General features: G+C 41.1%; 1 protein-coding gene across 6 annotated transcripts in view; it reads right to left on the bottom strand.

Moving 5' to 3' along the window:
- gria4b (glutamate receptor, ionotropic, AMPA 4b) overlaps window positions 1-20,760 on the bottom strand; it is a 136,845-nt gene that overhangs the window by 35,558 nt on the left and 80,527 nt on the right. For 5 of the 6 annotated variants that reach the window (XR_005078619.1, XR_005078620.1, XR_005078622.1 and 2 more), the window contains exons 4-9: window positions 17,776-17,960; window positions 12,756-12,809; window positions 11,515-11,673; window positions 7,255-7,422; window positions 5,944-6,048; window positions 3,974-4,084 (exon numbers count right to left, since the gene is read on the bottom strand). Coding sequence is in view for 3 of the 6 variants with exons in the window: in XM_037120040.1 (XP_036975935.1) it covers window positions 3,974-4,084; window positions 5,944-6,048; window positions 7,255-7,422; window positions 11,515-11,673; window positions 12,756-12,809; window positions 17,776-17,960 (782 nt within the window). In the remaining 3 variants the exon portion in view is untranslated. Of the gene's footprint in view, window positions 1-336; window positions 2,874-3,973; window positions 4,085-5,943; window positions 6,049-7,254; window positions 7,423-11,514; window positions 11,674-12,755; window positions 12,810-17,775; window positions 17,961-20,760 lie in introns of those variants that run through there. The other variant, XM_037120042.1, reaches the window with a different exon arrangement.

Genomic DNA, 20,760 nt, shown 5'->3' with positions numbered 1-20,760 from the left:
AGGCTGGTCAATAATCTCAACCACACTGCTTCACTCACTGCCTAATGAGACTAATTAACATGCCATTAAAAGCACGTACGGACGCGTACACACACACACACACACACACACACACACACACACACACACACACACACACAAATCCATATGTACGTAAATAACACAAATACACACATGCAGCCACATCAGAACTGTTAGCCTTTCTAGAATCCGCCTGTTTGGCTTGGTTTGTGAGTGTTTTGTGGATTGTGTAAGATAAACAATCTGCCGCACATTCTGTTTGAATATGAGCAGTAATAAGCAGCAGAATGTACGTCCATTTTGCACAATAACTTGACCAGATAAACATGATTTTATGAAGCAAACACACAGTAACCCTTTTCAGTAAGCGACTCATTTCTAGGTCTCGGTCATCAGGAGCCGCTTGAGGCTCTAATTACATTTTTATTGAATTCGGCGCAGCTGTATGACATTTAAAAAGGGGCAGCATAAATACAAAACATGTTCGCAAATGTCCACTGTCCTTTTTTTCACATGAAGTGCCCTTGAGTGGATGCTGCAGGGCTGCAAAGTCTTGTCAAGGGTTTTATTTCACCTTGGCGCTTTACTGAATGCTGGTATTGTAGTTGAGCCTCAACCTCACATGCAACCTGCACACTTGGAGGAGTCTACCCTTGTCACTTGTCACTGCAGCAATCAAAACATGAGTAAAATTGAGAATCAAAGCACAATTTTTAGACTTTGGTGAAAAAACGACCACACTGATGTATAAACCACTTCAACGTTTTTGTTCTGTCTCTGCTTTTTTTTTAGATGTACTACAATAATTTTTGGACTTAGCGAACCCTCTTACTGCATGAAATGTTTTGTAAATATTTATTTCTACTTGACAAATGTTGAAACTTGATTACTAGCTAAATGAATGTCCCCAAATGGAACTTTCGTTCATAGAAATGTTGATCAAGAGTACAAAGAAGTACTTGGAGCATAAAGTTGTCCTGCCGTTGGAGATCTGAACATTTAATAATCATGATGAAATACTCAAAGTTACTGCCGACAAAATACAAACAAAAAACAAAAATGTTCCCCTTGTTCATTATTTGCACGTGCACCACTAGAGATTTCTGTTTGTGCCTAAAAGCAATTTTAAATAAGAGGAAATATGTGAGTGTAACGAGAACAAATCTATTCATATGATGACCAATATTTTGACAAAACAGCTATTTAGTTTGCCAGAACAATATCTACCCACAAAATCCAGCCATGTCCATCTTCCTAGGACTTCCTTGAACAAAGCTCTAAAAACAGCAGGACTGTGACTGTACTGTACTGTACCTCTTGCCCTTTGGCAGACTGACAGTGTTCCAGGTTTAAAGTGCAATGGAGGGGTTTAGAGCCAAGACTCCACTTCATCAAAGCTTCCAGCCTCCTCCTGCCAATAAGACAGCACTTAAACTTGTCTTGTCTTGGGCTTGTCTTTGGGAGCTTCACTGTTAATGCGCCAACCTCCAGGCAGCTTTGGCCTGAGATGTCATATAGACCCTAAAACCAAAGACAGATGATAACTATACACATTTTCAATGAAATCCATCAAACACAATTCCAAAATCATAGTCGCGGGTTAAGGTTCAGGTCTCATACTTGTTACTTCTTGCCGATTTCAGTCAGGTCAGGTTTGATTGGTGCAGCTCTGATCTGGCTTTGGGTTCTCTGTGTCAGATTTGTGCAGAACTCCAGTGTGGCGCCAAAACAAAACACACGTGGCCTGATGCTCTGCCCTCTGCCCTCCTGAATTCTTTGTATGAGCTTAAACTTACATCCCGCGTTGACGAAAACGTGACAGAAAATCTATACGGTCATCACCACTTCTTCTTTTGTTTTTGTTTTAGTGCAAAAGCCTTACAAGGATCTTTTAAAGTTCAAGTGAAGAGAAGCACTGGGGTATGTTTTGCTGAGAGCTACTATTTGCCTCTAAATCTACAGCCAGATACAGCGGATCTCACTGCAGTTCAAACCGAAACCCAAGCTGATTTCTAGACATGTTCAACTGCTCCTTCACAGCGGCTCCCTACAAGTAGGTACGACACGCAGGCAGCTGTGATGTAATATAACACTGAGACACTTCATTAAGTTTATGCTAAACAAACATTACTCTGACAAACATTTAAAGCGGGAGTGAAAGGCAGCCGTCACAATGTACCTATAATATCATGCTGCATAAAAGCGTGATGGATATGAACTTGGATGATTATGAGCGCATTAGCCTTTCTAAGCTGTTTTAAAGCTTACAGGAAGCCCTCAGAGTGTGTAATGTACTGCACACTGGAGCAGGTAGACGGAGAAAGTGACAGATTTAGAGCAAAGAGGAACTCAGTTAGACATAATGTACATTCAACATCCTACTAGCGCCGCGCTTTATAGTTCAGGGTCCATAGATCATCGAGGAACCAGGATGGGATTCAAGCTGTGATTGGCCACACAAACACACCGGGCATGACAATGTATGAGTCTAACACACACAAACAGGTGTAGTGGGAGCTTGCTAGTAAACAGACACTGTGCTTTTAGGAGCATTTTAGCCCCAATGGGTGTCCATCCACGTCCTTAAAAGAGACTTTTTCCCTCCATTTGCATTTCATTTTCCTCTCGAGGGGCTCCATTACGGCTCTGAGTGGCTCCATTTCTTGTTCAGCTTTCTGAACAGGGTGTCCATTAACATAGGTGCCGTGTCTCTCCTCTCGCCCAGAGTCTTTAGGGCTTCATTTTGGCTCGGGTTGTTGTGTCCGTCACTCTGCCATTAAAGGGCTTTTCATATCCTGCTCGCGTCCACCAACTGGGGCTCAGTTTCTTAAAATGGGGTTCCTCATCAGGGGCTGAAAAGAGGGAGGATTGTGCTGAGCTGTGACTCTCCATTCCCACCTCCTTCCCTCCTCAACTCAGCTGCTACATGTACGCTCAACATCTGGCTGCCTTAGTCAGAGTCACTGCTTACAGCCAGAGATTCACATGCCATGCAAAGGCCATTCATTTCAATCATGTGTAAAAATGCTTTGACTGATTTTATGAACTCTTTTATCTGTGCAATAAGAACAGAAAAACAAAAACAAAACAACAACAGTAACGGCAGCTGGTAAAAGAGCTGTTTGGCTGCTTTTTAAAAAAAATGTTATCGGTGCAATAAAAGAAAATCTAAGTGACGGTAGTTGATTCAGAAGTTTCTACTGCAGTAATAAAAAGAATCTGCTTTCTTTAAGTGTCTTTTTACTGCTGTAACAAAGCATGTGTGATCCCTGAACTCTGGCCTGTCAGTACACATAATAAGGGCCTTTAAGCGTGGGAAATGTGAGCACTGGATGGGAATGTGCATCCTTGCAAACTAAATCCTGGGATATCATCAGTGTTCAAGGAGTTATGTGTGATGAAATCGGCTTTTTGGCTACACAAGTGGACTTTGAGGGGAGATGATGTTGTCACGCTCATGTATTATGGTCTATTGAGGCTGATAATGTTGGGTAATTGGCATCTCTACCTTTTCAGTGATGGATTTCTCCCACTGAGGATGTCGAGTGTCTGTGTATAATGGCAGTCCTTACTACTCTTTGCTCGAAATGTTGCCAAAAAAACTTTACTCCTGGTGATTTTTCTGCAAAGCTAAAATAGTCAAACTTTCGTCTCTGCACATGAAACATCATCAGACAAGAAAATGTACCCAGAAATACCACAGTTAAACTGCAAATCCTGAGAGTACTGTAGTAATACTTGAACAAAGGAAATGTAGTCTGGTCTGATGTGTTCCCACTGAAGCTCAGGCTCATGACTCTGCATATCCTTCAAGTATTATGTGATCTGCAGCAGCACTAGATCAAAAAGTCTCCTGGTGTTACAAATTGCTAAGAACATGACTGCATGTGTGTGTGCGGTTGCATGTGTGTGTGTGTGTGTGTGTGTTGGCGAGAACATGCCGGTCTCTTACCATGATGGTAGTGACTACAACTGTGCGGTTTTCCATGCCAGACGTGTCGTTTGGAAGCAGCGGCGAGTCCTGGATCAGAACCAGTTTGTCCTTGTCGTTCCAGTAGCCAATCTACCGGGAAACAAAACATGCATGAGACTGTGTATGTGTTCATGTGTACATGTTCATTAAGTGTAACAACTCGCTCTGCCATCTTCGCGGATTACTCTTGTTGTTGACTCAAACCTGGTGTCTAAAACCAAAATATCTGGGCCTTTCTGGCCCAAATGCAAAGCTCGGTATAAAACAATTGGTTTTATTAATTAGTGAATAGTCCAACAATGATGCCTGTCGAGTCCAATAATGAAAGCTGAAACATAGACTACTTATATTTGAACAATCATTAACATTACAGTCATGAACCTTTTGCTGTGATAACATTTACAATTGTTTCTTTTGTCTAAATTAAGACAAATGTTGTGATAACCACTAGTGATTGGAATATAAAACACTGTTCAGCCTGAATATGGATGAAGTGAAAATCCCATTAAACAATATTTTGAGTAGGTTCAGTTCCAATAACAATCAAAGACTCCAAGGAATTATTTTAATGTGTCTCTGTGCAAATCACGACTTAATTCTCCTAATGATTCACTTGCTTTCTTGAATTACGGGTAAATTCTAAAAATGGAGTGTGTTCGTGTTTTTAAAAAGTATTTTCTGGTTAAACATTCTGATGAAGCGCATGAACTTCTGTTGAAAGCTCTGAACACAGAAAGTAAGTAGACTCAAGATCATCTTATTGAACTACCAGATTCAAGTATCAGAACTGGACCGAAACTAAAAGAAAAGTGGATCGATGCATCTAAATTTAAATCAAAACCTCATCCAATCCTAATGTGATTCCCCCTTAAAACACTAACTTCTAATAATGAATTATTGCAGAGCCTCAGCTGAAACGCCCTCGTGCAAGATTCCAGTTCTAAGCTCTATGTTGTTCTACTTCTTTTTTGTCAAAAGCTATTTCACTGTTGAGCTGATGTTACTGTCATCTTCCAGAAATCCTTCAGGGTCAAACTGACCAACTGGAACTGACAGACATGGTATGTTGTGGTCACAATATCACCATCTTCTGTCTAAGGAACATCGAGAGGACACTCATGGAAGGGCGCTGCTCGGCTAATATGTGATGAGCCAATATCTGCAAATATTCTCACAAGCTGATATATCGCATCTGTCAACAGACCACGGCTTTGACTGCGACCACAAGCAGCTATCAATCAGAAAGAGAGAGAGAGAAAACACTGAGCGAGCAAGCTGGCTGCTGGTTGGCCAGAGGGAACGGAGAGCTGTGATTGGCTGATACCTCCATGTGTGCTGGGGAATCAGGATGATTGAGGAACATGGAAAATGCAGTAGAATTGCTGTGACACACACGCACAAACACAAACACATACACACACACACACACACACACACACACACACACGCACACACACACACACACACACCGTGTCCTGACAGGACCCTGGCTGTGCTGCAGGAAGACAGGCTAAAGCAGCGTTTGATTGATGGGAACTCCTCGCTGCTCCCTCCCTCAGTCGATCCCTCCCCCAGTCCCTCCCTTCTTCCCTCCTCCCCTCTTCCTCCTCCTCCCCTCTACCTTGATTGCTCTCCATTTCATTTTATCCTCTCACCATCACTCTTACAAGTGCTCTATCTCTCTTCCCATTTTACCTGCATTTTCTCAACCGACATCCATCCTTTCATACCAGACCCAGAGAGGCTGGGGCTTTCTTTTTTTTTTTTTACAACCTACTTGACGATAATGGAAAACGCCACACTACATACTGCATCATCCCAGCCTCCAGATACTACACATGACAGCAGTGGGCACATATTTCTGTCCAAAATATACAGTATGACTGACTTTACTGGGACAAATATTCATCCAAAACACAAAATGAAAGCAGTGTGGTGTGATGTTTTACCCGTCGGGGTCCATTATTCTTCAGTTCAAACACGTCCATTGTGTAGTTGACCCTGCGGCCATAGTGGTCAAACTGGACATTACCTGTTAATCCCTGCAACCGGACCTGCACACAGAGGAGGAACACAAAACAAACACAATGATATAACAGCAGCAAACAGTATTTATTAACTCCACAGAACTGTTGAAGGACAGATTCAGCATCTCAAGGTCCATTCAGGTCAATTTCCTTCACAAGTTTGTAATAAACCAGATTTTATGAAGATGTTTAACAGTGATGAAAGCAAATCAAAACAAGTTAAAGGAATTCATGCGCATAGAATTCAAGAACAGTAATCTGAACACTGAGTAAAGCCAAGTTCAAAATTCTTTTTCGATTTTGTTGAGAACTTGAGAATATAGATAGGGTTGAAATTGGCAGGTTTGGTGTATGTAAGTGCTATTGAAGTAAAGAATTCTGGCTCAGAGTGTGAAAAGACAATATCTAAAGTTATTAATTGTAAATCAGACCATAAGACAAGACGTAAGACAACAGGGGAAAAAACTTAAACTAAACTATCGGCTCAAGCCAGGTTCAAAATTCTTGTTTCATTTTGTTGGCAAACTAGAGTCAAAGGTTTTTAGGGAACCTAAAAGAGGGAATTTCAGATATTTCTTTTGATCACTCGACAAATTAGAAAATAATGTCAACAGCAATATAAAACCTTTTTTAAAGTTTTTACTATGTTTTCAAAAATACAATAGTCTATAGATAAGGCTATGAATGATGTATGAACAAACTCCTCTGTACAAACCTTCAGAATGTAGATAGGAATACATCTGATAAGTTTGGTGTATGAGTTACTGAAGTAAAGATGTATGTCAAAGTGTCAGAAAAAGAAAAATGTATGCAAAAAAATTGACAAAAAACACTTGACAAAAAAATCAATTATTAGATATAATGACATCTAGTTGATTGCTTACGTTAAGAAAATGTTTTATGGCATTTTTTGATTAATTATCTAATTAAAAGTACAATTTAATTAACTGTCCAGAGGAGAAATCTCAACTGAAGAAATGTGTATTTTGGATGTTTTTCTTTCCACCAGTCTGAAAGTAGACAAGTTATGAAAGTAAAATAGCACAAAATCTCAAACTTGACCACTCCATGAAACCTGTAGTGTCTGGCCTTACATTGGGAAGATGTTTTTTATTCCCACTGTGCCAAACCTGCATCGAACCGTGACTCCTAAACCTGGTTAGAACTGAACCATGACTTCTTCCTGCACCCTTCATTCGTCTTTCATTCCCCCTGTTCCTCTCTCCCTCTCACCTGTTTGAGAGTGCGTTCCATGTCGATGCCTTGGTTCCACGGAGCGGCAGGGTTGGCGAGGCAGTCGCCAGCGTTCCCCCGTCTGGAGATGTCCACCTTCTGCCTGCGCAGGTTCCTGAACGCCTCGGCCATCACCATCACCCCGTCGTACGTCAGCGCTGAGGTGTACTGGGAGACAAGAGGAGGTGATCAGAGATATGTGATACACACTGTATGGGCTCCGGTTTTGTCTGCTGGTTTTTTTCAGTTAGTTAAAGAAACTTTGAGGAAAAGTTCAGCCATAAATGATTATTCTTTCATATCCTACTAAGTGCCAATAGAAAGTCTGGTGAAGTTTCATGCTCCACAAAACATTGCTTGAGACTTACAACAACTGAAAATTGCTGAAACTGAAATTGTAAATGAAACTACCAGAGAAAAACATAAAATGGCTCCATACAGCTTGTCCAGTGTATTCCAAGTCTCCAGAAACCTTGACATCCAAGACTGGCTTGAAACGTTGTTATTTACTCGCTTGACGCCAGGCAACTTTTCTTTTAACACTGCATAAAAAGACTGCAGAAGGTTCAACTCTGGCCTGTTAGACTCATTAAAAGGAAATGAAAGCCAGTGTGGACACACAATTTGATTTGTAAATTACAGTCTTTGTACGCTGGAGGCCACCCTGCTGTTCTGCCTGTTTTTTATGTGCTGGAGGATGCACACACACCGGGACAAGGTATGAGGCCAATTAAATGCTGATTAAGCTGGACAGGCAGAATGTTCCGCAGTATTTGCTGGTCAGATCTTCTTTAAAATAATATGTGTGTGCTGCCTGAGAGAGTTTCTCTGCAGGGCCAGGCAGTACCTCCTAACGGCCCGGCTGTTGCGGCGAGGCAGCAGTTCTTACTCTGCTCATTATTTTCTGGAAATGGAGAGTAGCAGAGGGAGCGATGGGGAGAGCTTATTCCCCACAGTGCACGCCTCCCAATTTCCCCTAATCTATCTTTGACCTGAAGACTCCATGTTGGCTCTGATTATTTGCGTCTACAGAAATCACTCCCTCCGTCATGAGTCGTACATTTCCCTGAGACTTACCTCTGGCGCCGCAGAAAACTAATTGTGTGAATGACGAAGAGGCAGGAAGATGGAGAGCGAGCACCAGGGAGAAAGGAAGGGAAAAGGCGAGTGTTTTGTCCAGCCGGGTAGCAGTCTGGCATTAATTATCCCGGCTAGCAGGAGTTCATTAACTTTGCCTCCGGCCGGGGGTGGCTCCTATTCATTAGCCCACTGCTCACTGTGACATTATGGCTCTCTACGGAGACTGCTGCACTCTATCCCCCTGTTACTCTTTGATGAGCTGCCCAAAGTAACACACACATTTACACACAAACAGAAGAGGTGTGGGATATTATAATCCGGAACATCCTCACTGCTCAAAACTGCCCAAGACATGAACATAACCAGGGGAAAGGAGGGACGGCGTTGGATCTATTATTTCCAAACAGTGTCAGTTTGCTTACTGCTGACACCTTCATCAAAAAAAACTGTGTGTAGAATTCTAGCAAAAGCATTAATCTCGTCAGTTGAGCTTCAACGATTGATCAATTAATTGTCATCCATTTTGATAACTGAGTAATCATTTCTAGTAATGACTCAAAATGATTTGATTCCAACTACTTAAATGTTTTTGTGGTTTCTTGATTCCTCTATGAAAGTAAACTGAATATCTTATGTTTAAAGGACATCATCTTGGGCTTTGGGAAACACTGATCATGACATCTTTCAGCTTTTTCTGCCATTGTGTAAACCAACTAATCACTTAATCAAGAAAATGAGCGACAGTTGACAATGAAAATAATTGTTTGATAGAGCCCTAGTTGTCAGGAAGTATCTTGATAATCGGACTTAATCTCAGCTTTGTTTCAACTGACGAATAAAGTGCCCAGCTAGCCAAGCACAATGCCAGACACACCGGCTACCTATTGGCTAGTAACATTATCTTTAACACTAGCGCCCTGACTGTTCACCCCTGGCTAGGAACAGCTTTCTGAGCTGATTGAAATAAGTTCGTCATTACATGATTATTTGGGTCTAAAGCCTTTCCCAGCTCACTCTTTTCCTTCTTTTCTTTTCTGGAAACACAATTTATGAGGAGTTTGTGCATTGGGAAGGAGATTTATTTCAACATTAGCTAGTGGTTAGTTCAGATCAGTGATAATATTCTTATGTTATCTGGACAGTTGCCCATGGTGCAGGATTTTTTTTCAGGCCACATTTTACTGAAGCAGCAATAGAGAGAAATATTTGCATTTGAGTTATACTGCGTATGCTGGTTGAAAATAAACTGTGGTTATCACTGCATATATTTAGAATGAACAGGATCATTGCTCCCAAGCACCTGGGCACCAGAAATATTTCCCTTTTCCTTATGAGCCTCCCTTGGTCCAAGAGTATCCAACAACACTTTCCTTGACCAACCAACTCCATCTCCTGTATTTGTAGACTCATTAACACGAATGCCTATTCATTTCAGGAGTACATGCAAAGATCCTTGACCAGATGTCGAGGTAACATGTGCATATACAGCTCATATGTTGACACCACAGCTCTCCTTGTCATATCAAAGCTTGCTGTCATCCACAGAGGAATCTCTCATTAGTTCACCACCTGCAGATTCCTGGAACTTTGAAACACGAGGCATCACATTTGTCTTTGCAAAGTGAGTAAACATGCCAGAACAAGGCCCAACTCACCCGGTGGTGTTAATATATTAGAAGAAAGAAGAAGGGCCGACTGTGACTCAGGCTGTGGACAAACTTAATGGGGAGCAGAGTAATTTAGTCTGAGTGGATTTCCAGGAGAGAGAGCAATTTATCAAGAAATGGAGTGGGGACAAACACACGCACATACACACACACACGCTTGCATGCAAACACACACACGCACGCACGCACACGCACACACGCACATTATATCATGTGATATCGCCCTGTGGTGTAAACTTTTAATTTGAACCACCCCAATCCATCAGACACACACACACACACACACAAACACACACTCGGCTTGACTCACACCGTTTCCACTCCAATGCATCTGGTTTTTAAAATAGAAATCTTAGTTGGATACAGATTTGCTGGGGGGGGGGGGGGGGGTAAAGAGGTTTGCTGGCCACGGTGGCGTGATGCCTTCTTGCCCCAGTGCCATTTTCAATCTGTGTGCCTGAAAAGAATGTAAAGTGGGTCAGTCTGTCACATCACTACATATGACAGCGGTGGTCGAAGCGGAGCAGATTGCTGCTGCTGCTGCTGCTGCTGCTGCTGCTGCTGCTGATGCCTGTTATTTGCGTGCATGTATTTGTTTTATCAAAGGCTGCTATTTATTAGTTTTGGCATCAAAAAAGTCATTTACTCTCCTACATTTACTTGAGTTACCATTGACTTTACAGATTCAGATTTAGCATAAACAAAACAAAAAATAAACGAATGAAACAGAGTGCAATGTTAAACATTAAATCAGTGTTTTTACATAAAAAAGGTAGTACAAACAAGTTCCACCTAAACCAGCTGCTTACAATCTGATAAGTCGAGGCAGTTTTTCATGCACTTCTGTCTCAGTGTGCTGCTGCTGCTCCTGTGTGCACACTTTGCAAACATGCTGATATACACTGTACACTTTTCATCTTATCTGGCACTGTCCTCGCTCGTTTTATCTTTCTTTGCTTTATCTGCTATTTTTTTTCGCTGTTTCAACAGCCGATTTACCCCGGAGAAACCACGAAAGAACTGTGCTTTTGCACATTTTAGCCCAGTGACGACAAATAGCATGCAATTTACATGACTGCCCATTCTTCTTCTTCTTCAGTTTTTGGCACATTTTTCTCCCTCCAGGTAGCTGTTGGTTTCAGTCCATTTCACAACAATTTGAACATTAAATTGCAGCGACTTTGGGACCGATATTAAAGCTCACATTTGAGAATTGACTACACCAACTTTAGGGGCTATAATCACTTGATTAAAAAGAAAAAATGTTTGAATGGCTTTGCCGACATCTCTGAATCCACCACTCCATCGTGGTCGTAGAAAATGGAAATACTGAAATACTTGAGAAAATTGTAGTTAGTTACATTCCACCACTGTTTTTTCTTGGCTTTGCTTTTTTGTTTGATTTTTACTGCACGTGTATATGGGTTCCAATTATCAGTTATCGATCTCCTTGTTTACGAATAATTATTATCGGCCCTGAATATAACCGTATCGGTCGAGCCCTAATACATACCTTGGGTGGGGCATCCGAGCCAGGGTACTCCCTTTGATCGAGCTTGTTCCAGCGCTGCATCAGTTTGATTACCATGGGGTTGCTGAAGTCAACCAGCTGGAAGCCTGTAACGTTGGCTCCGCCGTGCATGAAGCGCTCCAGGTTGATGTCCTTAAAACCCTTCATGGGCAACAAGGACAAAGAGCGGTCATGGGCTGAGTCCAGTGATGGCAGAAAGACACAGTGCAATCAAAAAAATACTCTTTTGACAGCGGTTGTGGGTTTTGAGAATGACTGATGATGAACTACAGCAGATATGCTTTAATTAGGCCATAATTAATGAGCTAATTAAGAGCAGGTGAAAAATGAGTCGGTGCTCTTAAGCACTGATCCAGGACCATCATGTTCCTTGTAGGCGGTCAGAGGAAGCTGAACATTACATCAGTCTGTGTCAGACCTTAATAGCTCCCATACTTATGAGTTCAGGTCCCTGATCCTGATAATAATATTTCTGACAACAATTCTTAAAGGATAGATGCACATTTTTCCAAGACCATCTTGTTTCAAAACCAACATGCTCATAAACACACCGTCTAGAAATGTATATACAGTATCTAAAGCTAGAGAAAAAAATAGGACCCTCGGAACTTATGACCCAGGGAAATCACATATGTAGAGCTTGGGAACATAGCAGACATTGTCGTGTCCCCAGTACCTGTCACATAAATATGGGGAACATAGGATCCTGGGATAATAGGACCTTGGAAACATAGAACCCTGGGAGGGAACATATGGGGAATATAAGTGCTTGGAAAATAGGACCCTGCAAACTTATGACCCTGGGGACGTAGGACTATAGGAACATAAGTCCCTGAGAACTTAGGATAACCACCCACTGTCCATTCTGGCCTTGAAGAAATCAATTTGTTAGACGATTCCAAATGGGACTGGGGACAAATCACTATGAATGAAGTTAAGCAAATATCTTCCCAGTGTTTTTGTGCAGATTTTCCATATGGGTCATGATTTTGGTCCAGTATTAGTGAAAACATATGGTTAAAATGTGCATCCACAATGTGTCCTGTATGGCATCTGCTCTCACAGCCAGTGCTTTAAAGACACTGAGACAGAGCCTATGCAATTCCATACCTCAACACTGTTTGAACGACTGGACTGAAACAACAGCGAGGTGGGAGCAAGGATGGGGAAGGATGAGAGGAAAGGCAGAAGCAAACATGGGAAACAAAGAAACCATCTCTCACCAGGTTGGCCATGATGTAATGGTAGCCTTTGACATGTTTCCCGACACTGACAATCTGTGAGGAGGCGGAGCACAGCTCAACGTTAATCGGACTGGATAACAGCGTAGCAAACGTTAATTACATTAAACGATGCATGTGACAGGCGAGTGTGTGTGTCTTGACACTGTGGGACCGTCAGGTTTAATCCATAGAAGATCGGACGTCCAAACAAATAAACAGTCATGTCAGTATCTCGTGGAAGAAGTGAACACTTCACGCTTTCAAAGACAATGCCTCTCGACACAACACACACACACATACACATACATACACATGCACGCACTTATAAGCACAAAGCTGCATCTTGGTGATAAAAACTGATTTTGAAGGCTGACATCTGCTGGGAAGTCCCACTGGACATGCATTTAATAAGCGCATGAATTAGGCTTAAAAAGCGCTTTAAGTCTGTTTAAAAAAAGCTTTGATTGATCAATTCAGCGCCACTTCTGTCAAGACCTGAGCCTCAGGTGGTAAAACTCCACTGTTGGTGAACTCCCACAGCTGCTTTATGCAAGATTAAGTATAAAAATACATCTATTATATCAATCTGAATCACGACATGGAGCTGTAGGAGAGATTAGTGCGCAATCCACTGAGAGGTTAGAGGGAAGTCAGTTTGCTCATTTTAGAGGAACCGTTCACCCGATCCTTTTTACAGGGACTTTTCCTTCAGCTGAAAGTAGTTACAGTCAAAAATATTCACAGTGAGCTCTGTGGATGAGGCAATATATAAATATACATATATTTTTTCTAATTAAAAAAACAAACTGAAAATAAAAAAGAGAGTTTTAAAAGAGAAAGAAACGTTACAAGATCTAATTTTCATAGTTACGGCGGTGCAAAGGAAATAAATGCTGGCTGGTTTGACAAAAATGAGCACCCTGTGTGTAGTGTGCTGACATATTAGGGGTGTCATGAAATCAAAAATGGATCTAAACGAACATTTGATTGCACTATCAAAATCAAATGCAGGATTAGCAAATCCATCAGCTTTTTTTTCCTCCTCTTGACACCTGCCTTCTTTCATGGTCCAGCATGTGTATGAAGAAAAAATTTGCAGTGTGCATGTGTGTGTGTTGCCATTTGTCTTTCTGCCATGTAGTGGCTTCTTTTTGTGTTCACCAGCCCCAATTAACTGCTGAAATATCATCATAATAAGACTGTTTTTTTCCCCTTAAAAATAAACACTTGACACAATTTAGCATATCTTTTCAAAATAGAATTTGGGGCATATAACCAAAAACACAGTAATTAAATGGCCACTCTTGTATGTCTACAGACTTCAACATTGGTTGTTTTTATATATAAATCCCCCCATGGACTGGTTCCTTCTTATCGTGTGTATGTACACGTGTCTGAACCAAATCAATATGGCCTGCGCGCTCACAATATTCTGTAGATGCTGTTCCCCAGAGTTAAAACAGAATTAGAGAGAAAAGCTTTTAAATACACTGAATAATCTACGCAGGGACATGAAATTGTCAGATTGATTACCATGGGGGAAACAGGGTCAATTCTGGAAGACCCTGAGAATCGTAGTCTTGGTCAATGTGATTCATTTGTAAAGCGATGGATTTTTGTCATTCACAGCCAGACAATAGTAACGTGCAGTACATGTTCCTAACGCCTGCATTCACATTGTTACAGAATACGCCACAGTGCCCATGCGATACTAGGCACAAATAAAGGAAGATGAGTTTTCTGTTCTCTCACTGGCTGCAACACTGATGGATTTTTTAACTTACCCTGGCACAGGAGCTTTAATTAATAACCTTTGGGAGCAAGAAGAGACGCTCGCACTCACTTCTCACAGTGAATCACCTACTTCTCATATCAATTTCCTCATTTATCAGGTAGAAAATGCTGCTAATGATGTCATGTCGAACAGTGAACAAGTCCAGAGTGATGAGACGAAAGGTTGGGACGCATTTCATTCATATTTGCTCTGTATGTGAGTGTTTTGCTGGATATTTCCACAATAACATACAATAACATTATGTATTATAAGAACTGAAATCTCAGGACTGTTTGAGGGGTTTTGTTTTGTCTTTTCTTTACGCCTCCATTACATTTAAGAGTTTCATAGTTTATCAGGCAGTTTTTTTTGTGCCTAGATTATAATTAAGTGACATATTTATTATGGTGCTCTTTAAAAAGCAGAACAAAACATGCGCGTTGTACTTAACCCCGCACCGCTGCAGCCTTTAAGTTAATGCGATGACATTTACCGTAGACACGTGCCATGTTGGAAATGTTGATCCGACCGCCGTGACTTTAAAAGTAAAAGTGGCTTTTTTTCACCAACACATTTGCATGACAAGGTGCGGGTCTCAAAGGGGCTTCGCAACATCTGTCATTGACATTTACTTAAACACCCCTTGGACTGTAATTCTTTGAAAAACTCAAAAAACTTTGAGCTCCCAGGAGTTTTCATTCCCTTTTTCGTTTTGCAGCTATGATACATTTTCTTGCAAATTAGCCGCCAGCAAATTGTTTTCCCATCCGTAAATAAAACCGGTTTGCATTAAGAGATTTGATGCTATGACATTCAAAGCAACATCTGGTTGCTGGTTGATATGTATTGACTTTGCTGTTAATAAGCAGCTAATGAGGCCCCATTATGTATTCAAGTCCTTGTCCTGGATCAGGAGAATTTGGCGAGTTGTAAATACCAACACAGTGGCAGTTGGCACAAAGACAAGCTAAAATAGATGTTTATGTCTTTGGCAGAAACTCTGGCCACCGCGGCACAAAATGTTAGTTTGCTGTATCTATTTTTGAGATGAACTGTGCACTGATATTAAGATAGGATGGAGCAGGAAGTCTTTCTGCACTTTCTCTCTCTCTTGCACATCTGCAAAGTAAATTGTTAGTACTATGACAGATGTCAGAGTGGAGATTTCCTGAATAATTAAACAATTACAGAGACACCAGTTGCCCCAGGGAAAGGAGGGAAGAAGAGGAGAAGGAGGAAAGTAAACATCATATTCTGAGTGTGTTTTTGCCAAATAACACCACCAGAGATCAGAACAGACTGTTTTCAAGTTTGAGAGTTTCTAATTAGCACAAACATACACAAAAAAAAAACAGAGGGAAACAAACATTGAGCGAGTTTGTAAAGTAACTTCTCTTCTGTGTAGAGATTTAGTTTCTGGGATCAGTTCATTACATTTCAGAGAATGGAAAATAAATGAACAATTAGAATGACTTTACTAATCTTACTGTTAATAAATATAAAGACTTTTGGATTGAAAGGTAAAGAAAAATGTCTCGTTACTTTCGTCGTTCTCCTAAGAACAAATATTCTCTTCATTATCACTCAGCGTAGTCTTTATTAAAAAATGTTGTTAAAGGATATTTCTGCTCTGTTAAAGCCTGAGCCATTTCTGTCAGTTAATTCTGTACTCACTAATTTCATCAGTGAGATCTTGAAAACACAGTGATTCTGCCATCATTTGAAACAAAAAAACACCAGACAACTAAATTGAGGCATGGCCTGATTATGTAAAGTAAAGTGAGTGTAGCAGGTCAGTCAAACCAAGTTTGGCTCTTAACTACACAGATGCACAAGGAGAGCTGGATATGATATAAGATGTCAGCATGGTGCTTATTCCTTCCAGAGCTCGACAAACAGCTGTGTTTTCCCTGCAGATTATACGAGAGACATTTTGTAAAACGTGTCAGGAGACCTCAGACTGCAAAGACAGAAGGAAGTATTCTCTGTGTATTGTACATTTTCATTAAAATGTAATATTTATGAATGGGCCAAACATGCCTGACCCAGCACCGCCAACAACAAAAGAGCAGCTGTGCAAAATAAATTCTTATGTGCAAAATAAGCACATAAATTCCTCAAGTTTGTGACAGTTGGTGACCTAGTGTGATGTCACAAAGTCATAGAATTAAAGGCCGGATTGGGACTGATGAGGCATTTGAGGAGCACTGTTTCCTGTGGGAGACAGGAGCTTCTGTTTTTAACTTTCAAGATCCTTTGCATGCATGAAAAACAATATAAAACACTGAAGGAGAGGGAAAAAATAAAGAAGAATAATAGGCCTCCTTTTAACTGACAGTTTGGGTAATAATTTGACTACTCATCTTTGTTTTCCCCTCCAAAAAGGTTTGCCTAACCTCAGAGTTTGTTTACATCCCCTGTGATCATCCATCTGCTTATGTTTCTTGTTGCATTAGAGTTTATTTTTGTGATGTTCCCAAATCCCCACATCTAGGCAATTAACTTGGAGAGTGTAATGTTATTTCAACCAACAGTACTGAAGGCCATAGGTACACATTAGAATAATCTGTAGTATTCCCTTAATACTATACTATCTATGTCCTTTAGCAGCAATACTAAAAATGTTCTATCTACTTTTCTAAACTGTCTGTACTATATGGAACAATCAGTTAGCATTGTGGCAAACCAATGTGGCAAATAAAACAGCAGGTCAGCCAGCATAAGTCATCTTTGCCTAAATGTCTCTGTCTGAAACTACAGTCCACCAGGCACTGTGTCAGTTGTCTCTCAAAACTTTCCTGTGTGATTGAGATTTCATTAGCTGTTATTAGAGAAAAGTCTGCAGAATCATCTGTGTTCAGCACTACGTGTGCTTTGAAGGTGATTTCATTTCATTTTGTAGCCTCATTCACACTCTGGGTGATGTTACTCTTCCTTATTGGAAAGCGAAATTCTGTTAAAGCCGAATCCACAGGCTTGAATGTCAACACTAAGACCAGTAAATGAGGCTGGACTTTTTGTCAAAAGGTATGTGCTTCAATTCACTGTGACTGCTGCTTTCTGAAGCTCCAAAAGTTAAAATATACAGTGTTACATGGGCAATACCTAATGTCCTTCAGCAGCTAATGTAGATTTCAATGTCCGCCTCAGGTATAAAGAAGCTTGGATGCTTCTTTTGAACAGCAAATATAAAGAGACACACACACAAAAAAATCAACCTTAATGCTGATGTCATGGTGGCATCACCTGTTCCAGCATGTTCTGCAGTCTCTCTGCCTCAAGGTCGATCACAAACTTCTTCTCCTGTCTCCGGTCCAGATCCTCCAGCAGTCGTCTGTAATTGGCATCATTGAAGTTTTCGACGCAGATGGCACTGACCTGCCAGTTGTTCTGTCCTGCCTTCTCCATGATGGCCTGCAGGATGGCGTATCCTGATGCAGTCGGACACACACGACAAGACACGTCAATGTCGGGGGAAAGAACATACGGGGTTCAGTTTAATTCAACGCAAAATGGTGGACAGATTCACTGAAATTGTAAGAAACCAATCCATTTTCTTTCCAGACTTTTTTTTTTTTTTTTTTTACTGAAATGCAGCTGAAATGTATTGATTACTTAAGTTAAGAACAGCCAATACCCTGAAGTTATAGGCTTACATTGGAAAATTCTGCACTTAGTTAGCTTAAAGTTAGCTTGTCAGATATCTCACAAATAAAAGGGGACAGATGTAATTACAAAAAAGGAATAAAAGGTAGTTTTTGCATGGATTCCTCTCCAGTTGCAGTTCCATCCACCCACTGTCTGTAACTGCCTCATCCCTTTTATGGGGACGCAGGTATTCTGCCGGAGCCAATCCCAGCTCCGATCACTAGCTGACCTGCTCTACCCACTGAGCTACAGCTGCCTCCAGCTGCAGTTGAATATTCACACTTACAAATGTGTGTAAGTGTATTTCTTTAAGGTTCCTGTGAGTTTTCATTCACCAACATTTGTAATGAAGTTAGATGATTAGATGACAAAACCAGAAGTGCATACCTCCGCTCAGGCCCAACAGCTTTTTTTTCAATCAAGTCTAATCTAATATTAAATTCAACACATTTCAATTTGTTGGATCAGAATTTTTATTAAGATCTGCATCAAGTTCCCTCATAGATGCAAGCCGACATATTTTTTCATCAAGATCCATGCATCATTCCCAGAGAAATTACCAGAAATGTGGAAAAATAAAGAAAAACATCCCAGAACGTTAAAGAAAGTGAAAAGAAATTCTTGGAAATGTGTCTTTTTACGGATCATCACTAGAGGTTAATGGGGTCTATTCTGGGGCTGAGAGCCATTCTCCATCCAAATTTCACGGAAATCCTTCTAGTAGTTTTTGTGCAATCCTGCTGACAAAGCAACCATCCAAAAAACGGACGTTGTGAATTGCTGTTTCTTGCTATCACCACCTACTGTACATCACTGGAACTGCACACAACCAACAGTGTGTAGTGTATCTTATGTCACTAGCAGGCCAATGCACTCTCATCTCATACATCCTTGTGTTAGTCTGTATGCAAGTTGAATGACACAACAAAATGGCAGCCCATTGTTAAAACAAAGCTTCGCTTTGAAAATTCAATAAGTATCCTTTTGTGTACTTTTAACATCATGAGATTTTATATTTTCATAATCTTCTGAAGAATTACTGAACTTGTGTTAATAAAAAGTGTTACATGTATCCCGTAAGTGCCAGTGTGTTTATTTGGATTCAGATCTGGATCCAGGTTTAACTTTTCTGAACATTTGCTATTGTCACCAGACCACTAAGTGCCCCCAGAATGTTTTTTTAAGTTGCCAGTGTTGCAGCTTCTGATTACATTTACTGATGAAACTGACTCCTATACTTCCTGGCTGAACTGTGGCACAGTAGGCCATCTGAGGTAACAAACCATATTGCTCATAAGTGGCTTGAGTGGCAAACTGGCTTTCGTTGACACAACATCTTTGGCAAAGCAACCTCTTTCCCATCCAGAAGGAACCTCACCGAAACAAACTTATCAGAGGCTTTTATCCTTTTCCAGCCAGATCCTGGCTTTTGGTCCAGTTGGGGGAAACAGGCTCGGATGTAGCGTTACACCCTGGATGATGCGGGGGAAGACCCTCGCTGTCAGGATTGTGTATAAAGAAGACGAGTGTCAGAGAGAAAACTAGGGAGCTGTGAGGGCGGCTGTTCTCCAGCAGGAACAGATGTCCCCCTTAAACGGCCCCTCCTGGTGGCCATCACAATCTGGCAACCCGTCTCCCTTTGCTCCCAATTAGTGGATTAACCTGTGCTCTGGCAACCCGGCTCCCTCTCCACCTCCTCTATCCCCTCCCCGGCCCCTACTGCTCCCCATTAGAGGGATGTCGGTGCCAGGAGGGACTGCTGGTTGAGGCGACTCACAAATGGATGCGTGCTCACACATGCATGTATCATACTGTCCTCAGCAACCCTAACCCAGCAAGTTCATGACATTTTGCACAAAGAATTAGAACTGGTGAGAAGCCAAATGGGGATGCGATCATTGTTCATTTTGTCAACAGAAGAAAAATGGGTTACATATTACAAAAGCTCGAAAGAACAAAGAAATTCAAAATCGGCTTTGCTGAAGTACTGAACTGTACAAGATGCGGTACCAGAGCGGAACTCTTGGGATGGACACTTTCGCAGAAAATTTGAGACATGAGAGGAAACAGATGGGTATCAAAAGTCCCACTGGACCCAAGTCATTACAGTTCAGGGTCGGCAATAGGGTGAAAATTCTTGAAGACTATTATCTGCTTATATTTGACATAGGTTTTTGTGTTGTTATGCCTAACAATTACTGCATGTCATTCCACTTGTAAACCTGTGCAATGACACTGTACGTACAAAAGGATTTCACTTTTTAACCAACTTTAACAAGAAATAGGACCAGGCAACTCATCCTCAATCCAGTGACTCCCAAACCAACATATATCAGCGCTCCTAAAAAATAGCATGGGCAAACTTCTTACTGGACCTCCATTATACACTGTTTGGTTAGGTTTAGGCAAGAAAACTACTAGGTTATGTTGAGGTAAGCATTGTGGTTTGGGCTAAAATAACTACATAACTTCTATAACTTCAGTTACAAACATACCTACGATATGTAAACAACTTATTTTAAGACAACTCGTCGTTGACTTCTGGTTTTACACGGGATTGGCCTTGTCCAGTTTTAAAGAATG

This window comes from Acanthopagrus latus, chromosome 13 (assembly GCF_904848185.1).
Source record: "Acanthopagrus latus isolate v.2019 chromosome 13, fAcaLat1.1, whole genome shotgun sequence".
Lineage (NCBI taxonomy): Eukaryota > Metazoa > Chordata > Actinopteri > Spariformes > Sparidae > Acanthopagrus > Acanthopagrus latus.
This window is presented reverse-complemented; position numbering and strand designations above follow the sequence as displayed.